The sequence below is a fragment of the Lepisma saccharinum genome, chromosome 4 (assembly GCF_977018435.1).
Source record: "Lepisma saccharinum chromosome 4, izLepSacc3.1, whole genome shotgun sequence".
In the NCBI taxonomy this organism is placed as follows: domain Eukaryota; kingdom Metazoa; phylum Arthropoda; class Insecta; order Zygentoma; family Lepismatidae; genus Lepisma; species Lepisma saccharinum.
Window position 1 is genome coordinate 32,068,774 of NC_139232.1, and position 17,522 is coordinate 32,086,295.

A 17,522-nucleotide genomic window follows, 5' to 3' on the forward strand; every position below is an offset into this window, starting at 1 on the left:
TACTGATGCACAATTTGCATCAACCTAATATGACTCTTTCACTCGATGCCGAGTGATTTCTTCCTTCATTCATCTAGCTGTTAATACATACGACAACTGACACTAGTAATATATAGAATCTGGGTACTTCCCTCCAAATATGGAAGTGAATTTGCTTACCTTCTGTAGGATATCTCTTATGTGTGCAGCCTCTTTTTAGTTTTGTATCCGTTAAGATTTCATAATCCTAAAACTACTTGCTAAGCAACGTAAAAATATGTCTTCGTAGAACGTGTAACTATATTATATACGCAATAAGAAGTTCGTAATTGCTGTATTGGTAGTATTTTTTCTATGGTGATTTTTGGACTCCCTGCAAGTTTACAAGAAAATTAACAGGTGAGTACTCTTTCTACGTGCAAAATCTATCCCTTCTCATTTGAGAGCACATTCAAGGACAGTCCTTTTACTACGGGGATTTTATACTCCCTCTACGTTTAAGAGAAAATTAAGAGGGCAGTCTTTTTTCTACGGGGAAATTATACCCCCTCCTAATATAAGAAGGATTTAAGGGGGCATTCACTTTTCTACGGGGAAATTATACCCTTTAATAATAAAACCAGGATTTAAGGGGGCAGTCACTTTTCTACTGGGAAATAATAGGATTTCAGGGGCAGTCACTTTTCTACGGGGAAATTATACCCCCTCCTAATATAAGCAGGATTTAAGGGGGCAGTCACTTTTCTACGGGGAAATTATACCCCCTCCTAATATAAGGAGGATTTAAGGGGCAGTCACTTTTCTACGGGGAAATTATACACCCTCCTACTATAAGCAGTATTTAAGGGCAGTCACTTTTCTACGGGGAAATTATACCCTCTCCTAATATAAGCAGGATTTAAGGGGCAGTCACTTTTCTACGGTTAAATTATACCCCCTCCTAATATAAGCAGGATTTAAGGGGGCAATCACTTTTCAACGGTGTAATTATACCCCCTCCTAATATAAGCAGGATTTAAGGGGGCAGTCACTTTTCTACGGGGAAATTATAACCCCTCCTAATATAAGCAGGATTTAAGGGGCAATCACTTTTCTACGGTTAAATTATACCCCCTCCTAATATAAGCAGGATTTAAGGGGGCAATCACTTTTCAACGGTGAAATTATACCCCCTCCTAATATAAGCAGGATTTAAGGGGGCAGTCACTTTTCTACGGGGAAATTATACCCCACTCCTAATATAAGCAGGATTTAAGGGGCAGTCACTTTTCTACGGGGAAATTATACCCCCTCCTAATATAAGCAGGATTTAAGGGGGCAGTCACTTTTCTACGGTGAATTTATACCCCTTTTTGAAGTGAGAATTGGGAGGCAGTCATTTTTCTACGGGGATATTTTATCCCCTGCTTAATTGACGGGAACTGAAAAGGGCAGTCATTTTTCTCCGTAGAAAATTGACTGTACAGTCACTTTTCTACGGAGTCCAAATTCCCCGTTACACCTGCCTGCAAAACGGAGGATGGAATAAACACAATACCGCATCGATACTTTAGTGCGGATTCAAACCTAAGACTCTCGGCTTCGTACTGCGTTGCGTTAACCACTCTGTCAATGGCTAGTGGAAGAGAAAGGGAAATAAAGGATAAAAAGACTAATTCTTTGGTAATCCTATACCCGAAACTTAATTATCACAGCTATCATATATTCTGCCTGTCTGTCCCTGTCTTGTGCAATATCGATCCACTGTTGACAAATTTTTACCAATTTTATTGAGATTCATATTAATACTGTCATTCCATCTTCACCTTGGCTTTCCCGCAGGTCTTTTACAGTCAGGTTTCCCAAGAAGGATGCTGTTTAAAGGATAAATCTCAGAAATGTGCATAGTAAGGCGTTTGTGCAGACACCGACGAAAGAAAATTCTCCCTGAAAACGTTCGTGGAATCGAATCGGTGTACCCCGTGCGCTAGTCAAAGGCCCTGCCCTGACTTGCTTTGGCTCACACGCGAATCGCCAAAAACAAAACAAAAAAAAACAAAAAAACAATGGAACATCGCGAATCAACTGATTGTTGTTCATTACGCTACACTGAATTTACTTAACATGAAATGTGAATGACACAATTTTATTTTTCTGTTGAGAGCGCATCGAGGAAACGTTCCTAAAAAAATTCTTTGTTCTCAGAGGTTAACATCCCTTTTTCGACAGAGGGGAATAATCTTTGGACCACGAGGTTCTGTTGACGTTCGATTCCCTCCCTTCCCCCCCGCTCGACGAAAACAAACGGTGAAAACTTCCAGATGAGAAAAGCGAGTCAGCGTGACGTAACGTGACGTCACCGGCACGTGGTATGCTCGGCCCGCGCGGTGAACGAGGAGTAAAAGCTTTCTGTTTCTGGTCCACGCAGTAACAATCGGGACCGCGGAAGGGAACATCGCGTGGATGTGTATCTCTCGACAGAAAGAAGCGGCTGATTGCGAAAAGGAACATGTAAAAATTTCTTCCTCTTTCAGTTGTTTCGCGTGTGTTTCGGTCCTCTCTGTGTCAGTCTTCGCGACGATATATAGCAAAACGAAACTGTTTATTTCCCTCATTTCCTCATCTTCCACTTTCTCCAACCTGTTCATCGCGGGAACTCTTCGAGGGACAACTTTGACTCCAGCTGATCCACAAATGATTCCTCCTCTTTGATGTGTGGTAAGTCAACGACACGCTCTACTTACTTAAAATGAGTTCGTTTTATCAACTGTTAACGCTTCTCTAATTTGTTACGGCATATATCAACATGCCACAGGGTATGCTGCAACGTTATATGGGATCTGATTGATAAAAACTGGCGATATGAGTTGATGTAGAAACATGGTAAGTGACATTTTGGTCATTTCTGAGTTCACTAAGAAAAAAGGTTATTAGATAAATTGTGGATAAATTGTTTTCGTGTTGTGTTTACCAATATCAGAAGGCTTTACTGAGTCCAATACAAATAAATTGTATGACATTGTAATATCACTCGAAAATTAATTGATGGCACATTTTACTTTGTAACTCAAAAATGACCAAAATGTCACTTACCATGTTGTACACCCGAGCCCTTCACTAAAGAGATTTCAATCTTGATGAATGAACATCAGACTAGCAACGCAAATATACTTTATTTTCTTCCTAATTTTACAAAGCAGAAACGTACGTTTGTTGCTGCAGGCACTCTGACTAAGAGAAATTGAGGTACAGGTCTAAATATAATATATCACACTCGTACAATCGCATAAAACAATTTTTAAATTTAACCGGAACTCCTTCCTCAATTTTACATTTCGACGATTGGCAATGCTATCCAAAAATTTTCAAATGAAACGCAATTAAAATTTGTGCTGGAGTAATATGCAGAATGTTGATCTGAAATTTGTCTTTGTGTTATTTTCTTATTTTGGAGTTACTGTTGTACCACTTTTGATTAATGTCAGCGATGAGACTTAATCATCATTAAATTGAAGTGCCGAAGGTATACTAACAGAAAGAACACTAATGCCCATAATCAGATTTAAACCTGAAAGACTTCGGTGACAATTTTCAAACATTAACTGACACTGTAAATACTCACATTCTGTAGGTATGCTTGGAGTTTAAATTCAAACGGAACTTTTTCTCGCGTGTTTAGAGTTGAAAACTGAAAATATAATGTCGTTATTCAAAAATTGTTTTGGACATTGTTATCGTTGTCTTCGAAGCACGTATTCAGCAAATCGACTTCTATATGTATGTTTGTGTCATGTCGCTTTTCTGACCCATAGACGACGACGATGATTAATATGAGAGAAAAATCCATTCCCAAGCTGTGATTCGGAACTTTAAAGTTCAGTAGTGAGCATGAAAGGAGGACAACACATTTGGATTACTGTAACGATTCGGCTCAATAAAACTGACTTCGTTTTAATTTGTACTCGAGTTTTAAAATGAACACTGTGCTAGTTTTCTCGATCAGTTTTATTTCTGCATAATCAATTCAAATCGTAATATAAAATAAAATGTTTGTGTGGCAATCCTACACGATCAAAATTTACTACTGAAGTCAAGAATGTGAGAAACCTTATTTTCTAATTCACGATTATGAAAATAACTAACTAATGAAGTAAATGAGAGAATTCGTTTAAAAAAACAATTATAGGCTACTTTACTCATGAATTCGTGGAGAGTTCTGTTAACTGTTAGACCACGCAGGTTGGTGTGTTCCGTATAAACAGTCACATCTGCTTTGAAAACATGTTTTCCTTGATATTTTTCAGCGTTTTGTAATTCTCAAATTCCTATACAAATTAGTAATTTAGAATTTATAATCAGAGCAGAAAATGGCATCAAAAATACTTCACTTTTCGCAAATTGTTTAGCACAATGAATGTTGCGTATATATACATGCTGAAAAAAGCGAAAGAGTAATTCTGATGTATTTAACCATAAAAAAACTCAAATGCTGCTTCATAGTTATCAAAATAATATTTGTGAAAGGGAAAATGAAATGGTTTAACGTTTGGTATTTGGAATGGAACGTTACAACGTAAACATATGTCATATCATGAACAAAAATTTGCTTCAGTAATTGCATAAAATAACGTCTCTGATAAATGTTAGCTCTAAATCACTATACTCGATATTTTAAAAAAGCATCTCCATTTCGTATTAATCAAATCTACATAACACATGTTCAACTTTGGAAACTTTGCATAACAAATACAATTTTTAAACCAGCACTTTCTGTGCATTGAATATTACAAAGTTCCTGTGTGGAACTTCCGAGGGACCCTGAATTCACATTAAATATTACACTTGAACGTGCTTGGGTTGAGAGCAGATATCTGGATTTATTGACTCCCAATAATGATCCTAAATATTCACGAAGCGCCATTGACTTGCCCGTCGTTCTCAATACAACACCAGAGTGTTTGAATGTCTCGCTGCGATAACTTGCTTTAGACTCCACATTAATGCTACGAGACAGCTTTTTCAGCTGAACTGAACGACCTACGTAGGAGAACGGTGGTTCAATTTAATGTGGTAATGCTCTTTCACTGGGAGCCTGTTTGAGAAGATAGACGTTTATTCGCATACCGGTACAATTATACAAAATAAGCAGACTTTATGCAAAACCAGAAGAATTCGAAGTCATCTATCGAAACATTTTCTTACATTTTCTTAAAAAAATTAATGTATTTTTGTTATTTAGCGTCATTTCTCTGCCACTTCTGGCTAATCGCGATGATGAGGATGAGCGATGATTAGATGAAATTGACGAAGAGACACTCACAAATAACACCTATGCTAAGGATTCGAACCCGCAAACTTCTGTTGCGAGTAAAATATTAACGTGAGAAAATTTATGTAGTGCATAAATATATAATGCGTACCAATAGAACAATTAACTGCCAATGATATTATAATAAAGATAAAGAAAACACGCCCACAATCCTCACTGAATTAGTGAATAATCCCTTGTCATTAGGACACATGTAACAATCAAATGAATACAACTAGAACCTTTTTCTTTGCGACAAAGGAAGAAGTTCATGTCATGTAAAATCTCAGATATGCCAAACTTATGGGTAATATATACATTTTTAATTTGGGGAAAATAGTAAAAAGAGTGTTCAGTTACAATTTGACGTATTTCATTACATGTATGCTACCTATTTATAATGCGATGAAAGTGAATTGAAGACTAAAAGTGGTAAACGTTGTAAGTGCCAAAAGCGAAAGGGTTGTGAAATCGCATCTTTCCGCACATCAGCCCGTAAAAACGCGCACACTAGTGACCTCTTTACACGCCCTTTGAACTACTTAGAGGGCTACCAGCCACATTTCACGTTTACCACATTATAAAGCATGGCACATTTCACAGTTGAACGTGGAAAATGTTCTTTGAATTATTGTGTCACTTACAGCGTTTACCAATTTTAGTCTTCAATTATTTAAGAACAGAAGAAATATTTTCCCTTCAGATTTATCTAATTTTACACGTATATTTAATATTTGGTCCTTATTTTGAAATAATTTCTTATTAAATAATCTTTGAAAGAAATTCTTATTTAATATCCTTATGTTTCCCCCTAAATCGAGTTTGTTTAATAATAAATAAATTAGTTTTTGATTCAATTTTTATAACAACTTATAATAACAACACGTTCTCCTGATAATCTATATATTATATTTCTTTCAAATACTACTACACACTCATCTCTTTTAGCTGATACGATCATAGTTGGTTTCAAAAACGCATATTTCAAAACAATTTTCGGACATCGGAACATGGCAATTAAAAAGTATACTATTATTGATGTCCCACTCATGCATTGCGACTTATTTTTAACATTGTAAACGAAGTCGAAGTACGTCTGAATGACGAATAGCTGTGAAGAAAAAAGGGAAATAAGATTCTTGGACTCATTACATATATATAAATGTTACCTAACAGGCACATGACACTTGTTTAATGTAAGTGAAAAATATGTATAGCAAAAATATAATGAATTACAGAAACCCCGCAGAATATATTACATGAGCACTCATGCTAAGGGTTGGATCTGAAAAATAACACTTTATGTAACAACGTGTGAATCTGTTTCGAACTTCCCGTGTCTGTCATTTATTCACGTCTTCGACGATCGATTGTCAAACGTGCAAAAGTCCTTGTCGGTGAACTTGTCCCTTGGTGTATTCAGCAGACGTCGCATTCCTTTGGCTTCAATAATTGAAGAAAATACGTCACCTTAAAGGGAACACATCAATGCGTCACTTGGATCACGAAGACTCGAATTCATGTAGAGTGACAATTAAGAACACAAATTATTAATTTGTATCGAACACAAAATATCTTTTCGTTCGAGGTGCAGGGGCGATATTTTTGGAAGCCATTGAAACATCAAAGTAGCACACTCCGGAAAACTAAACCCTTGCAGGCAAACGAAGCTCTGGCGGTTTTATCCACAGCCTGAACAGTCCTCTGAGAGGTTTTTATTTTGTGTTCTGCACATGTGCGTCTGCAATTTTTCTTCGTCGGTATTTATCCTCATCACAGCGATTAGACGAGAGCGGCAGAGAAATGACTCAAAATAAATCATACAAAACTAACCAATCAATCGTTCCTCATGTGGGTAAATTTTCTATTAATGGTAACATTTATAATGTTGCCTCAATTAGATCTTTCTAGCTTTGTGGCAGTTATTCCTTTGTACCATTCGGATCTTAACACTTTAACTGCCAGGACGAATTTTGTATTTTCTTGTGGGAAACCGGTGCAATTTTGATGGTGTGTATAATTATTATGCACACGGCTTTCATGATACACTTTTTAGTTGGTTTCAAATCTTGACTTCCACACCATCTGACAAAATTCAGAAACCAAGACTCTACGGCCTTGCAGGAGGCCTGGGAAACTTATACACACAGTTGTTATCAGAGAGCTGTGTATAAGAAGTATACATGGTGCCCCAAGTTGTGTATCAATCTGATACACAAGGCCTCCGTCAGGAGGCACGCTGTGTGTAAATTTGATACACATACTCGTATCAATTCAATGTTTCTGTGTACACGGTCTCGATCAATACACCATATTGAAGCAACACGTAGCCTATCATCAATGCTCACATGGGATACAACACTAATTACAAAATTACTACTCAAGAACTGCCGTTTTGATCATTTATGAGGAGGACCTTCAACTTACATTAGAGGGAAATTTCAAAACACACGAAAAAAAGTGTTCATTGTGTGTCAGCGGTTTGAATCGCCACGTGGTCTTCACTTTGAAGCTACGTTAATAAATTTAAAAGAAAATCTACGTTATTTCAATTGTTGTCGACCGTCAACTTCAAGGTTTACTAGTCCGTCAGCCCAACAATGGTTAAAGCTTTTGAATTATTATTATTATTATTGCTTCTCAAAGCCACCGAAGCCACTTCCACCTTCAATTTTAGCAGTGCTGTTGGGTTGCCTATCTTCAGGGTAATGATTAGTACGTATGGTACGGAGCGATACGAGATCTAATTCGTAGTCCTTTCTGCGCGGATCCATATAGAACACAAATTTTTCAGTAAACTACCCACCCTTTACATCCACATATCACATTCAGTTTCGACAGCCTGTGTATGAAAATATGCACTCACACTTCCCATCCAGAGACAATTCCCGCGCGGAGGCACATGGAATCCATAGGTCTGCTTGCCATGCAGTATCCGAGACGATGCGAGTTTCATCACCTTCCAAAAGGAGGCGACACAGAGAACAGAACGCTCGAAATCGAGATCGGTTCTAAATATTTATTTCTGGGTTACATATCAGAAGGAAACAACCACATCTAAATTTGCCCAGGAATATTGGTCCCGTTCCAACTTTGCCGTTCAACTCCTTGCTATCGCTACCAGGACTACGTGATTGGGCAAGGCGGGTGATTGCTCCAACAACTGTAGCGAGACAACGAATCAAGGTCGAATATCAGCGTTGATGTGAAACTATACACGGAATTCAAACTTAATTGCTTCTCCAAATTTATCTTCAATATTTCGACATTAGAGAAAACAATTTTATATTTTACTGCTAATAAATAATAGCTAATATATATACACCTATTAAATGGCTATTTAAATTAACATTTAAAACATTAACCGTGATATTTTATATTGTAAATAGAAATCTGAGTAATGTGTGAACAACTCAACCCTATACAATAAAGTGTGGGCACAAAGTAATTAACACATTTCACCGATGAAGACAATAAATAGTACTCTATTGGTGTATATCAAATGACAGAGTAGTTTAAAAGTTTTCCACGTATGAACAAACATTTAAAAACAATTGCAAATTATTCAGATTTCAGTTTCTTGTCATTCTTTCGTCAATGGTTCGAGAGTTACTCTACCGGTGTAATATAAAATTGTTGAGGTAAACATTTGGTTCTAGGTGTGGTATAAGATAAAACTTCATGCTTGCCCAGGTAACTAGTACTACTCATTGTATTCCCGGTGAGAAACGGATAGTTTGATGACTTCATCCAAGACCTATTCGCACCGATTACTTATTACACGTCGTATCACAAATAGAGTACATATTAAATTGTTTTAAACGTTTGTACCTATATAAAGAAAAATGTTCAACTTCCTCTATGACTTGATATAAAATACGGCTGAATAAGATCTCGGATTTTTCTACTATCCATCACTGAAAGCTTCTCAATAATTTTGGGCTATGCGATTTATTATTTTTAATTTGGACAATCTCTCCGTGTTCCTATACACATTCCTGCAATCTATTATGTCAACATAAAGGCTTCCATAGGATTGACTTTGTCATGTAAAACGAGCGAATGGAAATTATTATCTACATATGGTGAGAGTATTGCTTCATCACTTCATTTAAATCTTTATGAAATGTACAAAATATTGTATATCTATTGAACGATTCGGATAAATCGAACCGTGACGAATGTTTGCCTTGAAGTATAGTGTAGTTTAACGTACCTATACACAATACAGAATAAAACATATGACATGTGCTAGTCTACTTTGCCGCACCTGCAACCAAACTATTTGCAAATTAATTTTGCGGTAATAAACTTCTTAAAACTTAATAGGAACAGCTAACTAACTAACTAACTCTCTAGCCTTCTTAAACCCGAAGGTTCATGGCTGCAGCAACACAGGCCTTCCATCTGTCCCTATCTTGAGCAACATCTATATACTCTTTTCCATCCCTACCGATTTCCCTTAGGTCCATCTCGACGTTGTCCCTCCATCTTCGTCTTGGCCTCCCTACTGGTCTCTTACCATCAGGTTTCCCAACAAGAATCCTGTAAACTCCTCTTTCCTCTCCCATTCGTGCCACATGGCCTGCCCACCTAAGTCTTCTTGATTTAATTATTCTAATAATGTCTGGACATGAATACAAATTATGTAGTTCTAAATTATGTAACCTTCTCCACTCACCTGTCTCCTCATCCCTTTTAGGTCCAAAGATTTTCCTAAGGATCCTATTTTCAAATACTCTCAATTTATGTTCCTCCTTCAATGTAAGGGACCAAGTTTCACACCCATATAATACTACAGGCAAAATTACGGTTTTGTATATTTTAACTTTTAGTTTCTTAGATATTAAACGAGAAGACAAAAGTTTATGAAGAGAGAAGTAACATGCATTTCCTGAATTAAGCCTACTTTTTATTTCCTCTTTAATATAATTTTCATTTGTTAATATTACTCCTAAGTATTTGAATTTGGAAACTGGTTCAAACGAGTTGTTATCAATAATTATATTTTGATTATTACCTAACACTTGGTTTCGGCCTGTAAGCATATATTTAGTTTTCTCTTTGTTAACTTCCAAACCTATCTCTTTAGCAGTTTTGAAAAATATTTTAGCATTATTCTTAATTGTATTCACATCATCCCCCAGTAAGTCTACATCATCTGCATATGCTAACAACTGAGTCACACCATTTAATTTTAGTCCTTCTTTAGTTTCGTTTACCTTCCTAACAGCATATTCTAAGGCAAAATTAAAGAGCAATGGAGATAATGCATCTCCTTGTTTTAACCCATCATGAATTGTAAATTTGTCAGACATATTAATACCCACACGAATTTTACTTTCTGTTTCACTGGTGCATATTTTTATCATACTAACAAGCTTCTTAGGTATTCCAAACTCTACTAATATATTATATAATTTATCTCTTTTGACCGAATCATATGCTTTTTTGAAATCAATGAATAGCTGATGGACATTTTGATTATATTCCCACTTTTTTTCAAGTGTCTGTCTGATGTGAAAAATTTGATCTGTAGTTGATCTGTTACGTTTAAATCCACATTGATAATCACCTATAATTTCATTAGCATATGGGGTTAGTCTTGTTAAAAGAATGTTAGATAATATTTTATATGTTGTTGAGAGTAGAGAAATTCCACGGTAATTATTGCAGTTCATTTTATCACCTTTTTTAAACACAGGAACAATTATGGATTCTTTCCACTGTTGAGGGATTTCTTCTTTATTCCATATTAAACAAATTAATTTATGAATTTGACATATTAATGAATTTCCACCATATTTAATTAACTCAGCTGGTATTAAATCAATGCCAGGTGCTTTGTTATTCTTTAGCCTTTTAATAGCATCTTTAACTTCAGCCAAGTTAGGTTCTGGAACTAAAGGTTCTGCTGTGTGTACTTCATTCACTTCTGATTTATCTCCTACATGGACATTTAAAAGGTCATTAAAGTAGTTCTTCCATCTATTTAGAATATCGCTTGGGTCAGCTAGAAAGTCACCGTCTTTATCTTTTATCAAGTTTACTTTAGGTTGCCACCCCTTTCTAAACTCATTTACACCTTTATATAAATCTCTGATATTTTTATTTTTGCTGTTTGTTTCAATTTCGTTAATTTTGTTTTTCAAGTAATCTCTTTTTTTACTTCTAAACGTGCGGTTAACTTCTCGCTTTATTCTATTATAATTGTTTAGATTTGTATCATCAGAGTTATTTAACCACCTAAGTCTAGCCTGATTTCTTATTTCTATTAAATTATGACATTCATTATCAAACCATGGCTTACTTTTTCTCGGTTTATGGTATCCTATACTTTCTTTAGCTGCTGATTCTATTGCATTACGTATGTGCTCCCAATTCTTATTTACGTCTGTTTCATTTATATTTTCATCATCATTTAAATCCTGCAAAACATCAAATCTATTTGACAGTTTAATTTGGTAATCTTTCTTAATTCTTTCATCAGTAAACTTTCCTGTATCAAATTTTAGAACTTTTAGATTTTGTTGCTTATGATTTATCACTGAGAGTCTTTCTCTTAATTTAGCAATTACTAAATAATGGTCACTGGCACAGTCAGCACCTCTATGTGTACGAACGTCAATTATACTAGTATGCCTTCTCTTATCAATGAGAATATGATCTATCTGATTATGAGTTTTACCATCTGGAGAAGACCAGGTATATTTATGGATATCTTTATGTTTAAAAGTGGTACTTTTCACAATTAAATTCTTTGAGGTTGCAAAAGTAATCAATCTTATACCATTATCATTACTTAATTCATGAAGACTTTCTTTACCAATTGTGGGTTTAAATGTCTCTTCTTTGCCAATCTGTGCATTACAGTCACCTAACAGAATTTTCATATCATACTGAGAAAATTTATCAAAAACCTGTTCTAACTCTGTATAAAAATCATCTTTAGTATTATCATCTTTATCTTCCGTTGGTGCATGTATGTTTATTAAAATAATTTTACACCACCTACCCTGTAAAACTGCATATGATATCCTATCATTAATAAATTCTACTGTTTTAAGAGCTGAGATAATTCTATTATTTATGAAAAAGCCTGTTCCAAAATTATGATTTTCAGTACCACCATAGAAAAAAGTATAATTTTTAGTTTTACAATTCCCTTCTCCTGGCCACCTAACTTCCTGGACAGCTACTACATCTAATTTATACTTGACTATCTCATTAACTGTACACTGAAATGCCCCAGGCCGGTAAAGGCTCAGAACATTCCAGGTGCCTAATTTAATATCCTTATTCCTAACGTAGATCTTATCCTTAGTCCAGGGACCTCCCAAAGTAGTCCCCACCCGGAGATCCGAACGGGGGACTATTTTACCTCCGGAATATTTTACCTTGGGAACATCCATGGCCTTATATTGCTGATTCTTGACATGGCTTTTTACAGTGCAGAGTTGTCAGCTCTACGCCTAACCCCCAATATGAATGGAGGAACTACTACAGAAGACAAACACAAACACATTAGACAGCACAACTACTACACAAGACACACACAAACACATCACAACTATAACACAATATAAACACAAACACACCACAACTACTACACAAGACAAACACAAACAAATTAGACAGCACAACTACTACGCAAAACAAACATACTAGACAGCACAACTACTACACAAACATACTAGACAGCACAACTACAACACAAGACACATACATACACACCACCGATACTACACAAGACAAATAAAAACACATTAATGTCAAAATTTACACACTCACAAATATGAATATTGTAACAATTTAAAGTTGTTTACTCAAAATCATTCAGACACACAGTAAAAACAAGTGCATTGCCGATCTAGCCACCGGGTTTAAATCCCGGCTTTGGCTTGGGTGCTCTTTGTGCGCGTCTTCCTCAATTTCATTCTCATCACGGCTCATCCTCATCCTTACATTCTGAAAAACTAAATATGCTGACCAAGGCAGCAATTCACTCTATCAAAAACACAAACCAAACGCAACGCTTCAACCTTCTAGCAAGGTCTATATGCCTTAATGCCCTGTTTTTGTACCTTGTTACATTTGTACTTGATACAGAGTCTGAAGAAGACCTTGCTAGAAGGTTGAAACGTCACGCCCAGCTTACGCTTCCAACAAAACAAACTACTGCCTTGGTCAGCACATTTAGTTTTTCATATCATGGAAACAAGGCTTAATCGTGTTAAAACTTACATTCTGCACTTTTTGGGGGGGGGGGCATTATGCCTGTCCGGATTAAGCCAAGTCTGGCTTATTGCAGTCCGGATTAACAAATACTGTGTATAAAACAAACCTGTTCCAGAAAACACAAGAAAAACAACACAACACTTATTTCATCTACATTTTTTATATTTTCTCGATAGTTATTCCAACATTCTAAAATATTTTTAATTAGTAAAAAAGCCTTAGCTTTTAAATTTCCTACTTAGTGAAATTAGGTGTGAGTAAGGAAGCATGGGAAGACTTCAGAAAGGTTGATACAGTATGTAACATTGTTATTCGTACACATAGAATTTCCGAGGAAAAATGTCATATCTACTAGTAAATATAATCATTTCCATATGTACCTGGAAGTTAATGTTAATGAAGGTTTCACCAACAAATGTCAATAAAAATGTATGTTCAAAGTGTATAAACAGGGTATATAATTTGTGTAAAGAGAAAAACACGCTGTTTCATGCAACATTGTTATTCGTACATGCAAGAGTTTCAATCTTCCTCGCATACAGCGCCACCGCTAATCGGGCGATTTCGTGCTGTTAATAGGAACAGCCCATGGGCGTATATATAGTTCACGTAAAAGAAGAGGGGGTTCAACTTTTGGTATGATTAGCGTTGCTATATTTCATAAGTGAAAGAAAATCCGGGATACTGCTGACCAGAAGCTTGTTGGGGAGTGTGTGTGTGTGGGGGGGGGGAGGTGCTGGACCCGACATATTTGTATGTATGTAGTGGAATCCATGAGTATTACCGTGCAAATTGTCCATCACTATGTTCGTCCACCTTATTTGACCCAATATGAGCTTCAGAAATTAAAAGAAAACTCAAATCAAGCTGTTGACAACTTCTGCACCAGCAGACATGAAAGTCCATCGCTTAAAAACACATAGGATGTAAGAGAAATATTAATGAATAGTCATGGACAATTTACACGGCAATACTCATGGATCCAACTCTGTCAAATAACTTGAGAATGTTACGGTGTTTCCCTGATTTTCTTTCACTGACTATTTAAAAAATCAAATTCCTTTAAGAAGACTCGAGGGGGGAAGAATTTTTTATGAACAAGCTGATAGAACAGGTAATATGGTAATTTTACTGGACCTAAAGGGTGGGGGGGTTGGACCCCCTCCTTAAATACGGCCATGGGAACAGCTATTCGCTTGCTTTCGGCAGTTCAAATATATCTCCAGTATATCTTCCTTCGTTTTGACATTTTATTACCTTGGAATTTATGAAAGATGTATTATTTATGAAAGCGAAGATTTATTCAATATTACAATCAGATGTTCGTGACATATCATGGAGGTGAAAAATTTCGAGACCATAATCTTACTTTATATTTCGTATTTTTTTCAAGATTTGTGATTGACAAATACTGAGCTGTCTATTCTCGTCATACTGTGAAGAGAACTCTAAAACGATGAATCATATAAATTTGACTTTCTCACTGCCTTACTCCAGGTCTGTAGGAATTTATAAGGAAAATAAAAGTTACATTTGTAAAGTTTGGGTTATAGTTATCATTATTAGTGAGATCTGTGAGGACACAATTTGACAGTGAGCAATATTAATGAGATAAATTTTATTGTCACTGCTCAGATTTAGTGTATGGACAGCAAGGAATTGTTTATTGTAATATCCATCAGGGGCTAAAGAAGTACGAAAACTTTGCAAAAGGCGTATAGTGTAATTCCATATCACCATTGCCACACTTAGGAAGAAAATTCTTTCACGTTCATTTACATTCCTCTATACACCCTGATGGTGATTCAGACCTTTACAGTGTGAAAACTACTACTTTATTTTTCGCCGTAGCTCTAAGATTTTAGTTTGAAATGCACACTGGTGCAAATTGGAGAAGGAATTGTTCACCCAAAGTCGAGAGAAGAGATCCAATTAACCAAGCTAATAGAAAACGACGCAAAATGTCCAAATAGAGAGAGCACTGTACTCTCGAAGTACAGTGCAAGGAAAATGGAATGAAAATAATAGTACTAACTATTGGAAAATACAACTTAATGTATAGTAGCTTTCTGGCGAGTTTCGAATCAGACGAACAAATCCGGTACATTGTGTAACATTATCCAACATGTAGGTTGCAATATTATGATAGCAATAATTTTACATTTTTTCGTGCGTTTTAGTAAACAAGTTTGTCAAAGTTTTTTTAAGTTCTCTTTAGGTATGCTCATACAAGCTAATCGGTATAATGCAATGTGCTCATACATTAAAATAATACAATAATACTTCATTACGCAATATTATTTTTATTTCACCATATAAAAATACATTATAGCCACTTCAGCGAACTTGGTTTGGTGCTCGGAAAGTACGTGAACGCTGTCAACTCTTACTTTTTTTATTTGAGTGGTTTGAATTTTTGTTTTAAGTCCACTTTATGCACAGAAAAGCTAATTGGGATTGGAACTACGGTTTAAAGTGGGTTCCGGACCACTGTGCAATGAACCTCCACTGGGTATCAAATCCTGGATACCTTGATTACACGGCGACGACGTTACCACTACGGCACCTGGGAGGCTTTCTTGCTGTCAAACGACAATAATGCATTTCGTAAACTTAACAATGCTTCTTTCATTTTGCCACAGAGTTAATTTGTGCTGAATTGTATCTCTCTCTTACATGTTGTACACAAATTTTCGTCACTAAATCCTAACCGACACCTTTTGTCTTTACAACCTAACAATTCGTTACAACCACACTAAACCATAATGATCTTTGAACATTGGTGAGATTGGCATACTTGTATATTTTTCCATATTTGTAGCCAATTTTAAATATATAGTTTGTAAATACAGAGTAATATGTATAAATATATAAATTACGCACACTAACTTGTAGCGGGTCTCTATTTTGTATGAAGGAAGATATCATTCATTTTCCGTAATAGCAGAAGTGTAATTATTAAAGTTTGTTGACACTTATTGAAAGTTTTTCCGAACTGTCATAGGTATGTCAATAAAGAGATCTCGTAGCACTGGAAGGGTTCACAATTATAGTGTGACAAATGAACTTCTTCAGAAATGGGAAATGACATGTTTATACTTTAAGATACATACCGGTACGCTGGGAAATTTGTGAGGGGGAATACTCAAATAAGATATAAAAATATACCTGCCGCTACTTGCATCAAATGTGACTACTGCATTCATAAAATGGTACTATTGCTAGAATGTTGTTGGAGAGTGGGGCATGAGACAGGTGGACAAATTTGTCTACTCTATACTGATTTCCAACTGGAGGCTGGGAGACAAGGAATCAGCGATCAGTTGAATTATCTTCGACTGACATCGGGCATTTTCGAGTCACAAGACACCGCGAGTTCCAGGCGGGAGGAAACAAATGACCGTCGGATACACAGCATGTTGTCAAACGTACTTTAAAACGGGAGAGAGAGTTGACCAGCGCCGTTACTGGATAAACGTTGTACAATAGTACATATAGCACGGAAAACAACTGACAAAAACAGACGCACGCTTGCCAACGTTACAAAGGGAGAACGATGTTAACCCTACAGCTTTTACTTCGCAACTGAGATTGTTGACACTCATCGAGCCAAACACTCTTGAAGATGATTGGTGGACAGATAGACCTATGTAGCAAAAAGCCAGTTGGGGCCGCTATCAGTATAGCTAAATTGTAAACCACGACATAAAATAATCCCACGAGAGGCTAATTGCTAGCAAGTTGGAGAGGCAGCGTGCAAAGCAATTCTACACTTGTTTGAAAACAGGATTTTTTACTTTTTCTGCTACATTTACAAGGATTCTGGTATGTTAGGAAACGTACATTATAAGTGAGCACAAAGTGTCGTGGATAAAGGAAAATCGTATATTAAAAACCATGACAGAAAGAGAAATGTTGTGTGGTTTTTGCGTTTTTAAAAGTGGTGCTGCGATTATCTGTTTCAACATGGCATCAGCGAAGGAGAAAGCGTAGCACGTTCTATCCTAACACGAAAGTA

General features: G+C 36.1%; 1 protein-coding gene across 2 annotated transcripts in view; it reads left to right on the forward strand.

The window, feature by feature from the left end:
* The first annotated feature begins 2,406 nt into the window (after positions 1 to 2,406).
* LOC145987128 (uncharacterized) overlaps positions 2,407 to 17,522 on the forward strand; it is a 260,671-nt gene continuing 245,555 nt past the window's right edge. For both annotated transcript variants that reach the window (XM_083121622.1, XM_083121621.1), the window contains exon 1: positions 2,407 to 2,676. Coding sequence is in view for 1 of the 2 variants with exons in the window: in XM_083121621.1 (XP_082977747.1) it covers positions 2,670 to 2,676 (7 nt within the window). In the remaining variant the exon portion in view is untranslated. The remainder of the gene's footprint in view (positions 2,677 to 17,522) is intronic.